This window comes from Erpetoichthys calabaricus, chromosome 1 (genome assembly GCF_900747795.2).
Source record: "Erpetoichthys calabaricus chromosome 1, fErpCal1.3, whole genome shotgun sequence".
NCBI lineage: Eukaryota > Metazoa > Chordata > Cladistia > Polypteriformes > Polypteridae > Erpetoichthys > Erpetoichthys calabaricus.
This window is the reverse complement of record NC_041394.2, coordinates 157,089,533-157,112,002: the sequence shown is the minus strand read 5'-3', so window position 1 is coordinate 157,112,002 and position 22,470 is coordinate 157,089,533. Positions and strand designations below refer to the sequence as shown.

Sequence of the window (22,470 nt, the reverse complement as noted above, 5' to 3'; positions counted from 1 at the left end):
TTCGACAATTGATCATCTGTTAAACCCAGGTAACTCAAAGGAATGCCTCCTAAGTACTTCCAGTAAAACCTGTGAGGCTATCGCTGTATTTTTCAATCAAAAAATTAATGATATTAGAAATAACATAGTATATCTCCCCAACACTAAGGATCCTCCTAAACCCCAGTACTCCATAATAAACAAATTAAAGTCTTTCACTAGGATAGATTTACCTGATTTACATAAAATAATTTCTCAAATGAAACCCTCCACCTGTGCCCTTGACCCAATACCAACAAATTTTTTCAAAGAAGTATCGGGCATGCTTATTGATAATGTTCTTGACATAGTAAATTCGTCATTAGATACGGGGGTCTTCCCAGACTGTCTTAAGACTGCGGTAGTTAAACCCCTACTTAAGAAAAATAATCTCGATCCCCCTCTGCTCTTGAAAATTATAGACCCATCTCTAACCTGCCTTTCTTAAGTAAAATTCTAGAGAAGGCAGTCATTATACAGTTAAATGAGCACCTCAATAAGCATGCTATTCTTAATAAATTTCAGTCAGGTTTTAGAACAAATCACAGCACAGAAACTGCACTCGTTAAAGTAGTAAATGACTTGCGGGTAAATGCAGACAGAGGTCATTTATCTGTTCTCATCCTCTTAGATCTGAGTGCCGCATTTGACACCATTGATCATAATATTCTTAAGAATCGCCTTAGTCAATGGGTGGGCCTCTCTGGCAGTGTCTTAAATTGGTTTGAATCCTACCTGGCAGGGAGAAAATTCTTTGTTAGTTGTGGTAATTATAATTCAAAGACACATGATATTCTATATAGTGTTCCACAAGGCTCTATCCTGGGTCCGCTGCTCTTCTCAATCTACATGCTTCCATTAGGTCAGATTATCTCAGGGCACAACGTGAGCTACCACAGCTATGCTGATGACACACAGCTGTATTTATCAATAGCACCTGATGACCCCAAATCTCTTGATTCGCTAACACAATGTCTAACCTGTATCTCAGAATGGATGAATAGTAACTTTCTCAAATTAAATAAAGAAAAAACCGAAATCTTAGTGATTGGCAATAATGGATACAATGAGGCTATTAGAAATAAACTGGATGCATTAGGATTAAAAGTCAAATCGGAGGTAAAAAGCTTAGGGGTAACCGTTGATTGTAATCTGAATTTTAAATCGCATATTAATCAGATGACTAGGACAGCATTTTTTCACCTAAGAAACACAGCAAAAGTTAGACCTCTTATATCATCGAAAGATGCAGAGAAATTAGTTCATGCGTTTGTTTTCAGTCGGCTAGATTACTGTAACGCACTCCTCTCAGGACTACCCAAAAAGACATCAATCGTTTGCAATTAGTGCAGAATGCAGCTGCTAGAATCCTTACCAGGAAAAGAAAATCCGAACACATTCTCCAGTTTTGATGTCACTACACTGGTTACCTGTGTCATTCAGAATTGACTTTAAAATTCTGCTTATGGTTTATAAAGCTTTAAATAATCATGCCCCGGCTTATATATCGGAATGTCTGACACCTTATATTCCAAATCGTAACCTCAGATCCTCAACTGAGTGTCTCCTTAGAATTCCAAGAGCAAAACTTAAAAGAAGTGGTGAGGCGGCCTTCTGCTGTTATGCACCTAAAATCTGGAATAGCCTGCCAGTAGGAATTCGCCAGGCTAATACAGTGGAGCTCTTTAAAAAAACTACTGAAAACACATTATTTTAACATGGCCTTCTCATAACTTCACTGTAATTTATTTCTGATACTCTGTATATCCAATTCATTATAATAACTATTCATTCAAAATCTGTACTAACCCCTACTCTCTCTTCTGTTTCCTTTTCCGGTGTCCTGTGGCGCACCCAAAGCACCATGATGTTCCAGCAATGATGGATGGATTAAAAGCCAGAAGTCTGTATGACCATCAGCATCAAGTGACTCCGTGAAAAACCCGAACTACAAAGAGGACTATTTCATTTATGTTAGGTAGAATGCCCAGAGGAGACTGGGCGGTCTCGTGGCCTGGAACCCCTACAGATTTTATTTTTTTCTCCAGCCTTCTGGAGTTTTTTTTTGTTTTTTCTGTCCACCCTGGCCATCGGACCTTACTCCTTTCTATGTTAACTAATGTTGTCTTATTTTAATTTCTTATTTTGTCTTTTATTTTTCTTCTCTTCATTATGTAAAGCACTTTGAGCTACTTTTTGTAAGAAAATGTGCTATATAAATAAATGTTGTTGTTGTATATCTTGTGAACATTTCATTTAGTGAAAGGCTTTTCTTCCTTTCTTAACAATCCATTCAAATGGCACAATGATCACTAGTTGGATATACAGTTAGGTCCATAAATATTTGGACAGAGACAACTTTTTTCTAATTTTGGTTCTGTACATTACCACAATGAATTTTAAATGAAACAACTCAGATGCAGTTGAAGTGCAGACTTTTAGCTTTAATTCAGTGGGGTGAACAAAATGATTGCATAAAAGTGTGAGGCAACTAAAGCATTTTTTAACACAATCCCTTCATTTCAGGGGCTCAAAAGTAATTGGACAATTGACTCAAAGGCTATTTCATGGGCAGGTGTGGGCAAGTTTGTCGTTATGTCATTATCAATAAAGAAGATAAAAGGCCTGGAGTTGATTTGAGGTGTGGTGCTTGCATGTGGAAGATTTTGCTGTGAACAGACAACATGCGGTCAAAGGAGCTCTCCATGCAGGTGAAAGAAGCCATCCTTAAGCTGCGAAAATAGAAAAAACCCACCCGAGAAATTGCTACAATATTACGAGTGGCAAAATCGACAGTTTGGTACATCCTGAGAAAGAAAGCAAGCACTGGTGAACTCAGCAACGCAAAAAGACCTGGACGCCCACAGAAGACAACAGTGGTGGATGATCGCAGAATCATTTCCATGGTGAAGAGAAACCCCTTCACAACAGCCAACCAAGTGAACAACACTCTCCAGGGGGTAGGCGTATCGATATCCAAGTCTACCATAAAGAGAAGACTGCATGAAAGTAAATACAGAGGGTGCACAGCAAGGTGCAAGCCACTCATAAGCCTCAAGAATAGAAATGTTAGATTGGACTTTGCTAAAGAACACCTAAAAAAGCCAGCACAGTTCTGGAAAAACATTCTTTGGACAGATGAAACCAAGATCAACCACTACCAGAATGATGGCAAGAAAAATGTATGGAGAAGGCGTGGAACAGCTCATTATCCAAAGCATACCACATCATCTGTAAAACACGGTGGAGGCAGTGTGATGGCTTGGGCGTGCATGGCTGCCAGTGGCACTGGGACACTAGTGTTTATTGATGATGTGACACAGGACAGAAGCAGCCGAATGAATTCTGAGGTGTTCAGAGACATACTGTCTGCTCAAATCCACATAAATGCAGTCAAATTGATTGGGCGGCGTTTCATGATACAGATGGACAATGACCCAAAACATACAGCCAAAGCAACCCAGGAGTTTATTAAAACAAAGAAGTGGAAAATTCTTGAATGGCCAAGTCAGTCACCTGATCTTAACCCAATTGAGCATGCATTTCACTTGTTGAAGACTAAACTTCAGACAGAAAGGCACACAAACAAACAGCAAATGAAAGCCGCTGCAGTAAAGGCCGGGCAGAGCATTAAAAAGGAGGAAACCCAGCATCTGGTGATGTCCATGAGTTCAAGACTTCAGGCTGTCATTGCCAGCAAAGGGTTTTCAACCAAGTATTAGAAATGAACATTTTATTTCCAGTTATTTAATTTGTCCAATTACTTTTGAGCTCCTGAAATGAAGGGGTTGTGTTAAAAAATACTTTAGTTGCCTCACATTTTTATGCAATCATTTTGTTCACCCCACTGAATTAAAGCTGAAAGTCTGCACTTCAACTGCATCTGAGTTGTTTCATTTAAAATTCATTGTGGTAATGTACAGAACCAAAATCAGAAAAAAGTTGTCTCTGTCCAAATATTTATGGACCTAACTGTATACAACACCATAAGGGCTGTAAAACTTGCACGACAATTGGGTTTTAGACCAGCTTTCTCCAAAAGAGTTTACAACCCAAAAGTAAGATGACACCATGAAAGAAGATTAAGTAACATACAGTACCAGATATTTGAAAAGTTAATTTCTAGCACATTCTGTCTCACCATGTCAGTGCCTTGAAAGACAAACCCTTTTCTGTTCTTTCAATGTACCTGCACAACTTTCACCAGGAGATGGGACCTGGGAGATCAGTAACATGAATGTGCTTAAGCAAAATGACGTCATTTTTGAAGAGTGTGCGCAAAGCTGTAACATAAATTCTAAATGCAAATTCTGCAGAATTTGACATAATGTTTTAGATGCATGCCTAAGAAATAGCATGAAGTGATGTATGGAGACCTTTTTGTGTGTAGTGGCTAAGGGGCACACTCCAAGTGTGAGTTAAGTGGTCTGCAAGCTGACAGTTATCAGGCAAACTGATAACAGGCAAATTGACTTTTAAATCGCTCAGATATGTTTGTCCAGTAGATACCTACTTCAGCACTTATTTGTAACATTCAAGAATGCTAGCGGATATCAGTGCTACTAAATCAATATACTTTGAAACATACCATACCAAGTAAACTTGTCCCAACAAACATATCCCCAACCCTACCAAAGGTGAACTGCACCATTGAGATGATATTGTCATCAAATCTGAAGACAAGGTGGGTACGGTGGTAGTGTGGCATAAGAACCTTTATACTGCAGAAGGTACAAAACAAATCTTTAATACAACTGCCATCCAGTCACACAGAATCCAACAGATTATTACCAGATGAAGGTAATTAATCTTCATTTCTCTATTTAGTTCTCCAATTCTGTTCCCATCAGCAGATAGGAATGGCTTCCAAAGGTTGACCACTCACACATACCTTAACTTTGTTTTCTCCCCAAATTACAAATGGCCAAACTCCCCACTCTGGACAAATAAAGTTCTATCTAGTATCTAAATCCACAAACCAGACAATCCTGGACACCCTATTGTTTTGGTATGCAAATGTTCCATCACTCATATTTCAGCTTTCCTCGGCAGTCTTTAAGCTATAACAGGAACCGCTGTGCGACTTGCAAACATGTCACCAAAAATTCCCTTGTATCTGGTCTTTTTTTTGCCAGTGTACAAATATTATTTGCTACATTTCTTGTAGGAAGTGTTTAGTCATCTACATAGGTAAAACAGGGAGACTGCCAGAAGACTGTTTCAGGGAATACATTTAAGCCATTAAAATTAAAGACCTTAGAAAGTCAATTCTGAATTTCTTTTTTATTTACCCAGAAATATGTTATAGGCTAATTTGTGATGGCTATTTAGATGGACTTTAGGATTTGTAGTTTTGTATCCTCAATTTGAACAGCACACAATACACCCTTTGCTCTAACACCAGGTACAATAGTAATATTGTCACTTTCAGTGTTATATTTTGAAATCTCCCATTGTGGCGGGTGGCTGGGTCCCATGCCCGGCCGGGATGTCCCTTCTACTTATGTTCCGGGGGAGCAGCCATGGGCTCCTCAGTACCTCCACCGGAAAGCTTGGTGGCAGCCTCCCTGGCTGACGATGGTGCCTCAGTTTCCTGCAGGGTTCCATGGGAAATGGAGTTCTCCACAACCCTGTGGGGATCTGGGGTGGCCGCCAGGGGGTGCTGCATGGATCCCAGAGCCAACCTGGACAACTCTACAGCCCCGCCTGGAAGTGCAGTTAGCAACAGGTGATCAAGCACCTGGAGTACTTCCGGTTGGGCTATAAAAAGGACCGGCAACCACCACTCACAGCCAGAATCGTGAGGAAGAGGACGAGGTTGCCTGGGATGAGTGGTGGTGCCAGAGGAAGCGTGTTTGTTGTTTGGAGTTAAGTGTTTTTTGGAACTGTGTTGTGGCTGGGGGGTTCACGGGGAAGATGTGCCCTCCAGCTGAAGAAAAATAAAAGTCTTTGTGTTTTTTTACACGTGCCTCTGTGTCAGTCTGTGCCGGGTCGGGTGCTATAGAGTGCCTTTATCACACCATATAATACTTTGTTGTTTTCTTCTAGTCAACTTGATCACTGATGCTTTCTTAATCGGTGGAAGTTTATATACTGATTTTTCCTACCTACAGGGTAGGCCTGAATTTTATGAAAAATGCGAAAAATGATTCTACCATGTTCTTATCGATATGATCATGTAAACTGAAAATAGTTTTGCAATTCATTATTTTATTTCATTTAGTAATTTCAGCTGCTACAATTATTTCGTATCATTTTTGTTTTTAATCTTGGTTCTGTTAAATTTTTTTTTTTTTCAGTTTACGAATCCTCAATAGGATCCGTGATCACTTGCTCACCTACCAGAACAATCTGGTTTTATGCCTAAGAAGTCTACCATCAACCGTATCCTGGCACTGAGGGTTCTCATGGAGCGCAAACGAGAATATCGGCAGAGTGTCTTTGTAGCCTTTGTCGATTTTCGCAAAGCGTTCGACTCAGTTGATCGAGCTGCCGTGTGGGACATTCTGAGGATTCGCGGGATCCCCTTGAGGTTGCTGGATATTATGAGTGCTGTGCAGAGTGGAGGCAGGACCTCTGCGTTTTTCCCAGTCGATTCTGGGGTTCATCAGGGGTATGTTCTTGCTCCTACTCTGTTCAATGCTTGTATGGACTGGGGGTTGGGCAAGGTCGTGGGGTCCAGCGGCTGTGGGGTATCTGTTAGTGAAGAAAGGTTCATGGATCTCGACTTTGCTCACGATGCGGTGATCTTCGCGGAGTCAATGGAGGCTCTTATCAGGGCGCTGGAGAGACTGAGCGAGGAGTCTGAGTGTCTGGGATTGCAAGTGTCCTGGATAAAAACCAAGATCCAGGCCTTTAATGACCTTTTGGGCACAGCCATCAGCAGTGTGTCTGTTTGCAGAGAGAGTGTTGACCTTGTTGAGAGGTTTACTTACCTGGGCAGTGACATTCATGTCTCTGGTGACTCTTCCTATGAAGTCAGTAGACAGATTGGGAGAGCATGGGGGGTCAGGAGGTTGCTGGAAAGGGGTGTGTGGCACTCCCGATATCTATGCAAAAGGACAAAGGTCCAAGCCTTTAGAGTCCTGGTGCTTCCTGTCTTGCTATATGGTTGTGAGACATGGACGCTATCCAGTGACCTGAAACGAAGACTGGACTCCTTTGGTACTAATGAGCGGTTGCTCATGGAGTCCTGAATGAGGCACATTACCTGTATTGTGAGGGAGCGTCAGTTACGGCACTACGGCCATGTGGCGCGTTTCCCCGAGGGTGATCCAGCTTGTAAGATCCTCATTGTTGGAGACCCACGTGGCTGGACCAGACCAAGTGGTCACCCACGTAACACCTGGTTGCAGCAGATAGAGGGTCATTTCCTGAGGGTGGGACTGGACTACGTGTCTGCCTGGGGGGTTGCAAACCGAGATCCCAAGTTGTTTCGTTGTGTAGTAGGTGCGGCAACGCACTGTACCAGTGCATGCTCCCCAATTTGACTTGACCTACGGAAATAATTTTTCATTGATAGTTTTATTCTTAATTTTCATATATGGTAACAACATTAATCTATCTTACTTTGACAATCCTGTTCTAGCCTGATTGTTTCAATATGTGTTGTACTGTATACCAAGGCTTTTAAATGTAGTGTAATCAAAAACACTTTGTTTTAGGCTTAGTTTCATCCGTCCATTTATTTTCTAAACCCTGTTATTATAGAAAAAATTGTATTTAGGGACCAATGTGCTCTCAATAATTAGCTTCAGAACTATTAAAAAGCTTATGATATTTTTATTTTAAGCCCACATTTATTTGTTAGCATAAAGGCAAACAGCCTGTCTTTCTTGCTGCTAAGTTTAAAACTTCAGTGAAGGACACTGTGTACTTTGAGAGAGCTAAACAGGCTATTGTTTTAAGAAATGCAGCTACTAAGAGTTTAACTGTGAGAGAAAGCTAAATAGGCCATTAGTTTAGAAAATATACACTATACATGGCAAATCTAAATTTACTTATTAATGCTTGTTATGTATTAATTAAAATTAAAACGAAATGTGTAATTTTATCTAGCTTTTGGTTATAAGTTTTAATAAAATTAAGAGCTTGTGTCTGTATTTTATTTTTTCTCTAAACAGCTAGAAAGCTGCATGTGCATATCAGCTCAAGGCCACTTGCTTTCACTTACAGCGGCTGAGCATCTGCCTCCCTGCTCGGACACTAACATGATATGATGATTATGCCAAGGAAAGTGTGTTCTATAAGAAACAGCACCACTGTCTTAGAGATGTAGCTGCCTAGACACTTTAGCTGTGAAAGATGCTTGTGCAACAAGAAACTATTCATTTGAGCAGCCCAGTATCTTATGTGTGGCTCCTCCCGATTCCGACTTGCTGGTGGGAATTGACTGATAAACTGGTCTCAGACAACTGCACAGGGTAAGGAGTAATGTTGGAAAGTTTCAGTCAGGTTGTGGGCATTAGGTAATGGTGGGAAAAACTACAAGGACAAGAGTATTTTGCATAGATGATAAATGTAATATAAGCCTATGCACATCCTAGTTTTAAGCACTTGCACCATTGTCAAGTCTCTATTATATTGCTGTGTAATAAAGATGTTTTTCTACATTCCCATCTGGACTATGAGACTACCTTCTTTAAAGAAAGAGAGAACTTTTCCCCACAACATTATCCAGGGCAGGGTGGCAGGGCAACCGGATCCTATCCCAGAAAGCAATGGGCACAGCAAGTAAAAATCTCTAGACAGAGCCCCAGCCTTTGGACTGTGAACACACATTCACAACAGGGCCAGTTTTGCATTGCTAATCTACCTAACCTTCATGTCTTTGGACTGTGGGAGAAACCACAGCACCTGGAGGAAACCTACATGAATATGGGGAAAACATGCAAACTCCACATATACAGTCTCAAAACACAATTTAGGCTTGTGGAAGGACTGGCATGTATCCAAGTAGCACTGGATACAAGGCAGGAAACAGCTTTGAACAGCAAAAGCCTCTAAGTAGACCTAAAAAAAATTACACATGCAATACCATGTAATCACGCACAAATTATACTAACCAATGAGACTTTTTAAAGAGAAAGATGGGAGATTTATCTGTGATCCCAATCCTTTATGAGACTTTAACTCAGAAGTAAGACTACAAATACTTTTAAGAGGTTTGCAAACTACAAAGTACAGCAGGGAAAAGTGCTGGGCAGAGAGTAGTACTGACATGGAGGAGGGAAGTGGCTCAACTTAGGATGCTGAATCAGGCTGATCCATTGATATCAGGTTGTCAGTAGAACACAAATTTACTCTGGCAAAAATGGCTTTCTAACTAGGAGTCACAAGTAGTTAAAAATTGTCACTTAATCTTCATTATTCCTTATTAAAGTATTCATGGAGTATTTAAATATTAAAGTTCAAATGTGAACTCCATATCTTACCATTTTATCCCTTTAATCATAATGAAAAAACAGGAACATTTGTGGCTTGAACTCAAATGATATATGCCATTTATTACTCTCAATCCAAAAACCAACTATGAATTAATAAAACTAAACACTTACTTGGGTTATATAATATCACTTGTAATGCTGACTGCTTTGCTACACCATCATGCCACCTGCTGCACTTCAACCCACTTCCTGATCACACGCGTGCCTACCAGGACTGCTACCATAGCATTCAAATTGGATAGGCTCTGCCTTTCTTACAGCTAATGTAAATTGAATGAACAAATCTGGAGACAATGCGTCATTCCTGGCCCTTCCCTCCCACCATGTACCCAGCCATAAAAAAATACTAGGTAAAATCTTTGATTAATAGATTAAAGGGTAATTACAGTATTTAAGCAATTATCTATCCTGTACTGACTTCTCAAAGCATGTGTACTACTAACCACGTCAAACGGGTGGTTTCTATATTGAATTTACAATATACATACAAAAAAAACATGCATATGTACAAACAGATGCCACCTCAACTTTGTTTATATAGATTATAATTTGAATTGAATACTAAATTACATGTTTATATTTTAGAACCCCCCCCCCACCATAACTCCCCCCCCCATAACTTCTATCATAATGCAAAGTCTGGAACCTTCTTTGGATGGGACATTTAACCAGGAGAGACAGAAAACTGCTTTTTAATCTTCTTTTCTCATGACAGTGGCATGAATAGTAATAATTCCCTGTGCTTTATTTTAAACTGAGCTTTATCTGCAGACATACACACTAGATAATAGTGCCATAAATATCCCATCTTGCCGCTTCTGTTCTTTGCTTGGGTCCTCCATCGGTCTGTGATCTCTGACTATTTATAAAAAATATCTCTTGTCTCTTGAGCCTACACCTTGCTTAATTTGATCTATTAGGTAGAGGATGGAGAGCACACAGTGCTAATCTACCCAACCTACACATGTTTGGGATGTGGTTAGCTCTGCTGTCTCACCTACCCAGATTCTCTGGGATCTAATCTCCACATGCACATGCACTCTACTGTGTAGAGTTTACACATTCTGTTTGTGGAATTTCATCAGTGTCCTCCAAAATTCAAAAGACATGCTTAACACTAGAATTACCAAAGCCTATGAAAAAACTTGTAAATCCGTCCCACCTTATGACAGAAAAATTAGTTAGTATCAGGCAGGAAAAAAAATTAACAACAGTTCTGTCACATATTTTTGGAGAATATTGTAGGGCACTACCTGACTAATGCAGAGGCGCATCTTATGCAGCTTCTGCCCACTTCCCGACAACTTTCCTCTCTTAGAAGATTTGCACATTCAGGGAAGGAAATCTATCCATCCATTTCTAAACCTTCTTATTCAGAGCAAGGTCAAGGAAAGGCTAGAGCCTACCTGCAAATTGCACATAGTAATATTCCCATTGTTATCTTTATTTACCGACAGGCAATGTTACATTTAATTTCAAAAAGGCAAGTTTGTTTGATGGCTTGAAGCACAAAAAAAAACCAGAAAGTTCACTCAGTAGCATACTCTCCCCTCCCCCTAGATATTTATCTCCTCTGCAACCTTGTTTCAACGCTGATGCAGGGACTACAATTCTCAGACATAAGGAGTGTGCTGTGGTAGATAATTTGATCAACATTCACAAAGTTTAAGTAGGAGCACTGGCAAAAATGGGTATAGTATCTAAGACAGCAGTTGCTTCAATTTTTGTTCTTTTTTTTCCTCAACCAATTTGGGATAACAATTTCATTGCCTTGATGGATTACAGCTTTTACCTTACAGTACATCTTTTTGTCTCATAGTGGATTGTGTTTAGCCATGTTGCATTTACAAAGAGCACTTTTCCCTAGTTTATTTTAATCTGGACAATTTTCTGAGAAATGTATGGGTCTATGGCTTATGCAATGTTGCCAAAATGTTCTTTTCTTTCCACCACTTTCCCTATTGAAAAACCTCACACAAAACATAATATATTCGAAAGGAAACTGAGCTGTTTTGCTTATCACTGACTATTGTGATGTATATTTGATATAATCTACAAAGCAAGATTTGTGCTGCTGGAAGGCTACAGTGTGATGCACCTTGTCAAGCATGTACAGTATCTCAACTTACTGTATACATCACACATGAAAGTAAAGCTGAAATTAACTTATTACACTGTATTTTTTATTAATGCATGGCTTTGTGTTTTTTAAAAAGCTAACACTGTTGTTCACCTATATATCACTATTAAGTTTGCAATACCATTCAACTACCAGCATTAAGTGCATTTTGAAGAAAAATACAGAGGAAGAAAAAAAAAACAACCAAAAAAAAAAAGTTATGGAGCTAAGCCATGATGGCACAGACTGAACCATAATTTTCTATAGCTGATGGAGATGCTGTTTTTCAGAATGTGACAAGAGTACAATGAAGGATGGTGCTTTAATAAATGCAATTGTTTTTTGTTGGTAGACTTTTACTTAAACTCACTGTACTAGTTTTAGGTTTTGATGCCAATGCAGAGTCAAAATGTTAAGAATTTTTGGCACTGAATAAATCAGCTTTAAATCACTTTTATAATATTATCAAATACTGCTATTAGAGATGTCCTCCAAATGCAGTATTACAGACATATCCTGTAATGCAGAATTCTGCTACAATCTCTTTCACACCATACAATACGCCCAAAACTCATTAACTGTGTAGTGTTGCTTCCAGCAATACAATCAAAGCAAAACAATTTCTTTATTTAGTTAAGAAATCTGCCAATGAGGTAAGAACATTTACTTGACAAGATTTCTTAAAATAAATAATCTGAAACACAAATTTCTAGATAAGTCAATAGATAAATACTATAAGGAAAACCAGATTTAGTGGCCTGATATAAGAAAAAAATTCCCTTTCTTAGATTTTATTTTTTGTAGCAACATTTATTGACAGTGCAAGAAATTAAAACCTATTCAAAATGTGATGAATCACTGAATGTGTACTTAGAACTCCAGTATCAGTTTATGAACTGTATTCTACATCCACTCTGTAGACATTGACTTTTTAACAGCCTGCAGTACAATTTTCTAAAGCATTTCTGGTAAGAGGAATGAAAACAACCTGTGTCATAAAATATACAGTGAAATATGCGTTACCCTGCATTAGAGACAATTTCTAAGATGAAGTGCTAATGTATAAGTGGTGTAAGTTAAATAGTCCATATCACATATACAGCCGAGTCTTGCTCAATGACGGTACCTGGTTCTGACCAGAGTTCAGTTAATCCATTTGGTCATAAAATGAATTGATGTATACTAAGGGGGAGGGGAGGGGGGTGGAGGTGTGTGTGTGTCTCTGCGTCTGATGTCATTTTTGCTGTGCTGAATTTCAATACAAGGCGCCACTGCATCTGGATGGCTGTATTCCATTCTCAGTGCATGGCGAAAACCTAGCTGCATGCCAGCAGTACATAGGGACATGTTTTTGTATCAATTTATTTATTGTACATCTCAATGAAAGCTCCAACGTTAAAATGAAATGCCTTTAGTCAAAATGTTGTTAACAGAGTTATGACTATATTTAAATATTTTAATATATTGGTTTCATGGTTTCACCAACCTACCAGTCTTTACAATATTTCTAGCTTATGTTCATGGATGAAAGATATTACCTCCTCTAGGCCCATCTCTGTTTGCTGGCTCCACCATCAAAGGGCTAAAGAGACAAATGCTGAACTGAGACTCAGAAGAACTCTGAAGCAGAAGAGACTGGGAATATTCAAGTACATTTGCACAGATCTATAAAAATGGAGAAAAAATGACCAAAGTATACGTTTAAAATGTTTAATTCCTGCTTACAGGTGAATAATTTTAATTTTAATACTAATTGGATTTTATTTTGGAATCAATATTATTTAACTTTGACCTGTGGCCATGAAATCCTAAATCTAATTTGCAAGTTAAAAAACAAGAAACACCATAAACCAGATCATTCACAAAAATGAGTGCAGTGAGCCAACTAGAAAGGCAACTAAGATTTATGCGTTAATAAATAACACTGCGAATGAGATTGGAAAACTACTCACTTGCTGAACTGCAACTTCCATCTCCTCCCTCTGATCTACAGCATCTACATTTAAAGTGTTTTCCTCTGCTAGCTTCATCTGTTGCAGTGGATCAGACCCAGCAAACCGACTAAGTAAAGACAGACACTGACGCTGAAAGAAGGGGGGTAAAAACAATTTAATACATTATCTAATATTTTTCTATTAATTATTTGTTTAAAAAGTATTTTTTATTTGAAAATGGATTTCAAGGTACTGTATATACATTCCTACAGTTGGAACACTGCCAGCTTAAGTGATGTACTTATGGTCTCACACAGTGAAATTCAGAGGTGGGAAATGTACCAGAAACCTTATTGTTTCACATCCTGTGTCTTAGCCACTGTGTTACAATCCCTGCTGAAAACGAGTTGGGCGTAATAATTATCACAAACAGATTTATATAAATCCAACATCCCAACAAGATACTTTTTCTACCAAGGCTTTGTATAGGTATTATTATCTTAATGGGAGAGATAATATGATTGAAGAATTTTTTGCGCTCATCAACAAAGTGTTCCAGAAAATGTCCACGTACGAACCTAAGAAACTTGTTACTTATCTGTTTGCTCAACATGTCCTGAACATATTGTTTTGAACATTTAAATGACTCTCTTCTTTGTATATCTGCTTCTGTGCTGGCTGGGATTGGCTCCAGCAGACCCCCGTGACCCTGTGTTAGGATAAAGTGGGTTGAACTGACTGACTGACTGACAATAATTTTATGTTTGGTGGCTTGTAGTCTTTCAGCTCAGATAGCAGATATTTTAAGCATAGAGAAGCTGTGGGTTTTATAGGATGGCATATGTTATAAAATGGAAACACAAAACTAACAAAAATCAAATCAAGTCTCCCTTGTACAGGAAAGCTAAAGGGAGTGGAGGCGTGTCATTATCAAAAATGCACATAAGCTTGCAGTTTACAATCTAGTTAAGTGAAGCTATTGTCAGCAACGCTCCAGATGTAATGTGCACTTGATAAGGTTCTACAAAGGAATACTTTTATTGATGACGACAATCTTTTTTTAACATTCAGACGTTTGTCAGCATTTACTTAAATCTATTATAACAACCTTACAGTTTGCATTTCACATCTATATTTCATATTTATTTCATGTTTAATGTCTTTAATCTTAGCATACAGACATTATGTTATTGATATGTGTTGTAGAAAGGTTTAGATCTTTATATCTTTCCCTGTTTAAATCTTTATATTGTATGTCAGTGGCAACACAATTTCTCAAAAATGTTTGAAGTTTCTAATGTATCTGTGTTTACATTTACCTATAATAATTACTCTACAAACATAAATTTTTCTCCATATGTCTAATTTATATGATTTAATTATTGGACATTTCTGTGTTAATAGTCAAAGGATGAATTTCCAAGGCTTTTCCTTCAATTAGGCTATAAATAAAAGAGGTCTATCTTTTGTTAAGCTGTTCCCACCACAGGCGCTTTGTTTACAGGAACCAATGAGCTCCTGTATGATGTAGGCCCTGGCTAGTTGTCGTCCCCTAGTCATTTTCGTGTGTTGCATTCCCACTGCACAACACAAACTGTAACATTTGTGCATAATATTGTCACACACATGCGCTTGGGAGGCAAGTTAAGGGCTTAACCGAAGGCAGAAAACAAGAGCAGGTTTTTCCAAAGTGCACTAACCTTTCCTCTCCTTCTCCTACAGATCCCCCGAAGGGAAACCAACCTAAAGTACTTCCTGCTTCCCTTGCATGACCATGCCCCCTACCGAGGTCACATCCAGCTTCAATTTTTGGACCCCACCTCTTCCTCCCTGGCTATTATAAAAGCCCAACTTCTTCTTTCTTTAGTTGTCCCTGTTTTGGCCACAGAACCAGATGTTGCTCTGGATCCATTTTTTGAATGCTTGAGTTATTTTGATTTGTGCGCTGTACAATATAGGGGGCGGTTCCTCAAACCTTTTTCTGCCTTCTTTGTGCTTTATTACAATATATGACATGCAAAGAAGAGTGATACAGTGCAAAGTGAAGCATTTTCGGGAGTTCATGGGGCACCCCCACCAATCCCCTGAAGGAGCTGCTTCTCTGGGGGAATCTCTCCCAGCTCTTTTACCATTTGCTCCCCTCTCACCCTCAAACTCATTATGGGTTTGTGCACTGATAGCTTTGATAACACTGATAGTTCTTTTTTATTTTGTTAAATGCACTTTGTGGTGTGCTTCGGTCATAAACAATATATGCAGTGGCACAATCGTATTGCTGCTGCTGCCTAGCAATAAAGAGAATGTGGTTCTGTGCCCTGGGTGGGGTGAAAAGTTTTTTAAGTAGTGAGTAAAACTCCATGTAAATATAAATAATTATTACTATCACCAAAATATTTATTTTATTTCAAAGGGAAACAAACATTATTGCTATTACAGTGCACTTATTTTGATTTTACGCACTTTGAAATGTGCCAGAATCAAAAGTGGAAAAAATGTATTGCTACTACCTCAGACTCTGTTCAGTTATAGCTTTTTAAATGTTTTTTATACACTTTTTGATGTGTCTGTGTCAGATGAGACCAAATTTAAAAGGAAACAATGAATAAACATGACTTGTTTTTCAATACATTCATTTGTGTTGGTTTAAATGTTGTCATTACCTGCTGCTTACCAGTTGATCAAAATCTCTGGCCCAGCTCAATTTCTTAGTTTGAAAATCTGGCCCAAATGACACTAGACACTTTCTGGGCCCTTGTTTGGATCTCATATAATATAGAAATTAAAGCTAACTTACCTGAAAGCGACTGATGTGAGCCTCATAATCCATTAAAGAAGCACTGCTAGCATCTTGACCAAGCTCTTTAACAACCCCTGAAGCATAAATGCAAACACTAATATAATATGCCTACTGTGTCAACAGTTTTAATGAAAAACAAACTGGTGAGTTTTTCACATGGACAGCTTTTCAATTATTTATTGAAGAATTCGAAGGATTGAAAATCACTGTTCTTTTTTTTTATACTTTGAACATTAAAGATATGGTTACGTATTAAACTCTGAACCAAAAGTAAAAACCAAAAGTAAACAAACCTGCAGGTGCTAACAGGATCTAATTATAACACTTTCATGAAATTAAATATTTGCTTATTTTTTATTATAACTCACAATTGTGGTTTTACCTTTAATAAACACCTTATATTACAAACAGTACTATATTATATCACAGAGTACAGCCTATACTATAGACTATTATATACACATTATTGTACTATATAAATTTTTATTACCAACCTGGCAGTGCAGTTTTGCTTATTATGCCAGTCAGCAAGGACAGTTCTCGAAGAGATCCAGCAGTCACTTCCTGACAACGCAGAATGGCATGGATTGCTTCTGAATGAACTATCAGCCACTGTATTACCTGGAAAGGAAGAAAAGCTAATTATTATAGTACAATTAATGTCAGTCTATCACAGAAGCACACTGATATTAGCATTCTGAAGCAACATGAGAGCAAAACTGAGTAAATACAAAATCAATATGAATCTTGTTAGAAAATGCAGTTCTACTTAGAAAGCACCCTAAGCTGTGAACTATACCCAGTTTCAACCAGTATAAGATGACACAGCTGTCTACTGTACCACTATGATGCCTACAGATATATACTAATGCATGAGTAGATGTCATTTTTCCCCCCTAGGCAAACTATAGGTCATATTACATGGAAAAAAGAGGTTGAAATACAAACATTACACATTCATTATACAGTATATCTGTATAATGAAAATTGCTAAAAACAAAACTCTCTAATTCTGGAAAGTCATGGCTTATAAAATTATACATAAAGGTGATGTTGAAATTTACAATAATATCTGGTCCTAAAGCTACAAAAAAGATATCTGTTGAAATTTGACTGCAGTGATGGGGTCTACTTGGACAACAACTGTTACAATAACACTGTATGTGGATATATTGTATACAATAAAAAAATTATGTATCTGTTATTAGGAATTATATAGCTCCTTCAATTGAGGAAGTCAGATGTTTGAATAATTTATTTTCTTATAATCTAGTAGTTAAGAAATTTTGCTGGCTCAGACCTGTGCTGCAGCTTGTTGGTGCTGTGCAGTACTAGAAGTCAGAATAACTTGACACAGACGCAAAGCAGGCAGAAGAATCTGTCTATAGCGATCAAGAGGACTTGGAATGAATCCTGATGGGTCTCTCTGACCTAACATCCTGTAAAAAAAGGTAAACAAAATAGATTAACAAATTCAGTCAGCAACTGTGGAGAAAAGGTTTAGGACTCAATGCCATATTTTGCAGTGTCAACATACTATAAATAACATTCAACGTTATCTTACAACGACAATTAATCTTAAAACTTAAATTTTATCTGGAAAGTATAATAGATTTAAAATTTTATCTGGAAAGTATAACAGATTTAAATCAATGCAAGAAATGTAAATACTAATTAAGACCAATCAGTGGTATCTATTTTTGTATCTTTGCTTTATTATGTTGACTTTGATAGTTGTAAAAGAAAAAAAAATCCCTTACTACTACACCTCACCTTTCAGAATGTTAAACATACTAAATGCATATTAAGCATTTTGAAAAATCTTTGAGAAATAAAACATTTTAAATTACAGCTTATATTAGTATAATTGAAAGGACCATATTTAAATCTGAATTAAAAAAGCACTTTGAATAACATTGTTCCTGCAAAGATACTGTAAATTAGTGTTAAAAACATTAATTCCTAAAAATGCAGTGGTCTACTGTCAAAACAGGTACTATTTAACTCTTTTTAAAAAAACATCCAGTTGCTTCTTAAGGAGAGAGCCAAAACAGAGATGTGCCCACAAGTGTAGTAGCAATCTCTTCTTAATTTTGTATATAACTAAATGTGTATTATAGCTTAATTTTTCAAAACTGAACTGAAGATTTCAAATTTTTCTAATCAGTGTCATATTACTCTAGGTGCTACTATGAAACATTAAAGCATTTTTCAAGTTACCACCTAAATTTTGTCATGTTCACATATCAATTGAAGAAAAAGACTATTTGTATTTTGCTTAGATTCAGTAGCTACAGTATTAATGAAATTAATAGCCTGTTTGTCCAGTAATAAAGTGGAACAATCCAGTTTCCAATATGACTTGCTCTATGAAGCTCACAGCCTTGGTCTTTATTTTCAAAAGTGGCTCTACAATCTGCACCGATTAGCACAGAAGAAACCAATGCAGTATTATGAATTGTCAAAAACATTTCACCAACATTAATTTATTTTTGTTGCTTTCAGCCACTCTTCTAAGGCTGCTGTCAAAGGCAAGAACACAAAATATCACTGTCAATTCCATTTATATAAAGTAGGGTACTGTGAGATTTCACATTTCACAAATATCTTATTGTATTAATAACTGAGAGGGTTTTTTTTTTTTTTTTTTTAAAAACACTTCCAGAAAAAAATCTGTATAAATAAGATACACCAGAATTATTAGCAAGAATGCAGAAAGTTAACTAATTACAAAAAATTAAATTTAAAGTAGGGCTCAAGAAACTTATAATTATGGTAAGATCCAAAGCAAGATAAAAACTCAGTGTCCCAGAAACCTAGTTGGTTCATTACCGCGGTCGGAGCATACACTGAGACAACAGACAAGGCACCCAGGGAGTGCCGTAATCTGAGTCCCATAATACGCTCGTTGAAAGGAGTGACATCGGACACCATCAGAAGAAGCCAATCCGCTACAGCAACAGCTACTCCCCGAGTATGACAGCCATTAGACCGACCAGACCAATAAAAGGTGTATCCACCTACTGAGATCTGGCCAGTCCCCGGTCTTGTGCACCTCAGAGAGTGCCGCCACTGAAATGCGGAGTTTACGTTGCTCCTCCGACAGCAGAGGAAGATGATCATTTTCCCGGATAGACAAGACGTTCCATGCGCCCACCTGTATGGGCCGCCTCAAATTGGGACCCGAGTGCTTCCGTGCAGCGGGCGACACCTCTGCACCACACCAGTTCTGATCCCCAACACACCTGACCCTATTGGCTCTCCAACAGTTTGGACTCTTCTGGGGATGGGGCTCCCGAGTGTTTTCCCCCATCCCCTTCATGATGCAAGCAGCCTTCCTATGGGCGGCTGCAGCAGAGCTATTCCCGCAGAGAGCTAAGTTAAGAAGAATTAAAATTAAACTTGGTACTATTGAGAATCAAACTTTATTTTGCTAGTTTAACATCAGTCTCATGACTTGACAAAGGTACGGTAATGTCATAAATAGAAAAACTGCACACTAATGCTGGCCTTACTTGTGTTATGTATTCCAGCTGCCAGACTTTTCACACTATGTATAAAAAGTGCTGCAACATCTACACAGTAAAACCAAAATGTATAAATATACCCATTAATAAAACCTGAGAATTTGTACTTTAATCAAACGTGAATTGTTTAGATTACAAATTTAAAACTCTGGAGCAAAGGCGCAAATCTAAAGAAAAATGTGTCTTTGTTACAAACATAATGGAGAGAGCACTGTATATTTTAAGTACTATTTGAAAAGAAAAAACTTCCAAAAATGAAAAAGCTTACAGTACTCCAGATGATTGCTTCAGGATTTTAAAAAGCTATGAATAGCTACATCAGGGGTGGGCAAAGTCGTTCCTGGAGGGACGCAGTGGCTGCAGGTTTTTGTTCCAATCCAATTGCTTAATAAGGAGCACTGATTGCTCAAGTAACACTTCTGCTTCATTTTAGGTGTCTTGCTCGTTAAGATTTGGAACTCTTATTGCTTATTTTAGTCTTAAAGTGCTGTATTCTCAGTTTTTAATGGCCCCTTATTAGCAATAAGATGCAAATGACAAAAGAAACCAGCATTTCTTCATTTAGAGTGTTTCCATTTACACCTGTGTGTATTTATTGTGCACTATTTGGTTTCATTAAATACTTGGAAGGAAAGTGAAGAAGAAAAAGTGAAGCACTGAGAATTACTGATCAGTTTTAGACTTGATATCCTTAGAAAGGAAACCAAAACCTAGGATATGAGAATGACCTAACATGGCAGAGCTAAAGCACTAACAAGCCATGAAATTAAATTATTGGCAAAGATTGGATTCTAATGAAGCAACTGGGTTGGAACAAAAACCTGCAGCCACTATGGCCCTCCAGGACTGACTTTGTCCACCCTTGAGCTACATAATAGACGGTAGTTCTAAAACTACACATACATTATAAATGAACACTTACAGAATTCACATTATAGCAAAACAAAACACAAACTGTCCACGCTGTGAAAATTCTTTAAAATTAAAAATAAAAACCAAAGCCTAGCACACCAAAAAATAAACAAGAGGAAGTACGAAAATAAGTTTATACAACAAGAGTAACCTAACTAAACATCTCAAGAGTTAACAAAAGAAACAAAAGGAGCACAGCACCAACCAACGTTGTGGCAGATTCTAACAAGGTGAGAAAAAATGTCAAATGATAACCCAAGGGCAGTGAAAATAAGAGAACCTCTTTCCCAGTATATTGTTCTTGATGATCAACCACTGTCGCTTGTTGATAATGTGGGATTTCAGCAGCTCCTAAATGTGTTGAAACCCAAGTACAACATTCCAAGTCACACCAAAGCCCCAAAGGTCATTATAACTGCACAGTGGATAGGTATGAATTTCACTCTTACTGCATGCAAAGCAGTTTCGAGGCTCTCATACAGGACAAGCAAATAGCAGATACATTTCAGGAAATGTTTGGCACTTGGGCCATTCTGAAACGTCTTGGGCACACCGTGGTTTGTGACAATGCCAAAAGTAGGATAAAGGGCACTGATGACATAGAAGTTCCAAGTCTGTCCTGTGTTGTGTTGTTCATACACTCCAGCGGGCAATGGCAGAGCACTGTTGCACAGTGGTGAAGTGATGCAAATGCTGTGACAATCAGGCATAAAATAGTTGGATATTTTAAGCATTCTGCCTTAGCTTACTCCAGGTAGAGGACATTCAGCCGCATCTCAACCAACCATTTGAGAGACTCCAACAAGACGGTGCAGACCCATTGAAACTGAGCAGAAGCGTGCCTTCAGAATATATGGATCTGAACATGAGCTCCACAACAGTTTCAGTCATAACCAATTGAGTTCAATAGAGAAGACAGTAAGCATCTTAGCTTCTTTCAAGGTGCTGATTAGAAAAGTGAAGTCAATGATGACCATGGGATCAAAACAATGATCATTTTGCTGTGCAGAGGAATTTTTCCAACGTGAATAAAAACCCACTATCTACTGAATTCCCACTCTACTTGATCCAAGGCATATTCATTTAATAGGATATGTGATGCACTTCAGTTAAAAAAAAACAGTGGACATGCCACTGTTTGCATTTTCTAGGTCAGATTCTATATTATTAATGGGGAAAGAAAATGATAAACAGCAAAGCAATGGGTCCAGATGGAGTATCACAACGACTGCTGAAGGCCTGTGCGTTGGAGCTGGGGAGTCCTCTACAGCGCATCTTCAACCTGAGCCTGGAACAGGGGAGAGTCCCGAGGCTTTAGAAAACAGCTTGCATCACCCCAGTCCCAAAGGTATCACATCCTGCTGAGCTGAATGACTTCCGGCCTGTTGCTCTGACGTCACATGTGATGAAGATCATGGAGGAGCAGCTGCTGCTTCACCACCTGAGGCCACAGGTCCGCCACATCCTCGACCCTCTGCAGTTCGCATACCAGGAGAAGGTGGGAGCGGAGGATGCCATCATCTAAATGCTACACCGATCCCTCTCCCACTTGGACAGAGGCAGTGGTGCTATAAGAATTATGTTTCTGGACTTCTCTAGCGCCTTCAACACCATCCAACCTCGGCTCCTTAGTGACAAGCTGACAGAGATGGGAGTAGATTCATACCTGGTGGCATGGATCGTGGACCATCTTATTGACAGACCTCAGTATGTGCGT

At 38.3% G+C, this 22,470-nt stretch overlaps 1 protein-coding gene across 2 annotated transcripts in view; it reads right to left on the bottom strand.

Moving 5' to 3' along the window:
- nup205 (nucleoporin 205) overlaps nt 1-22,470 on the bottom strand; it is a 193,212-nt gene that overhangs the window by 13,854 nt on the left and 156,888 nt on the right. For both annotated transcript variants that reach the window (XM_051920262.1, XM_051920268.1), the window contains exons 31-35: nt 17,615-17,753; nt 16,809-16,935; nt 16,312-16,388; nt 13,536-13,667; nt 13,122-13,248 (exon numbers count right to left, since the gene is read on the bottom strand). In XM_051920262.1, the coding sequence (XP_051776222.1) occupies nt 13,122-13,248; nt 13,536-13,667; nt 16,312-16,388; nt 16,809-16,935; nt 17,615-17,753 (602 nt within the window). The remainder of the gene's footprint in view (nt 1-13,121; nt 13,249-13,535; nt 13,668-16,311; nt 16,389-16,808; nt 16,936-17,614; nt 17,754-22,470) is intronic.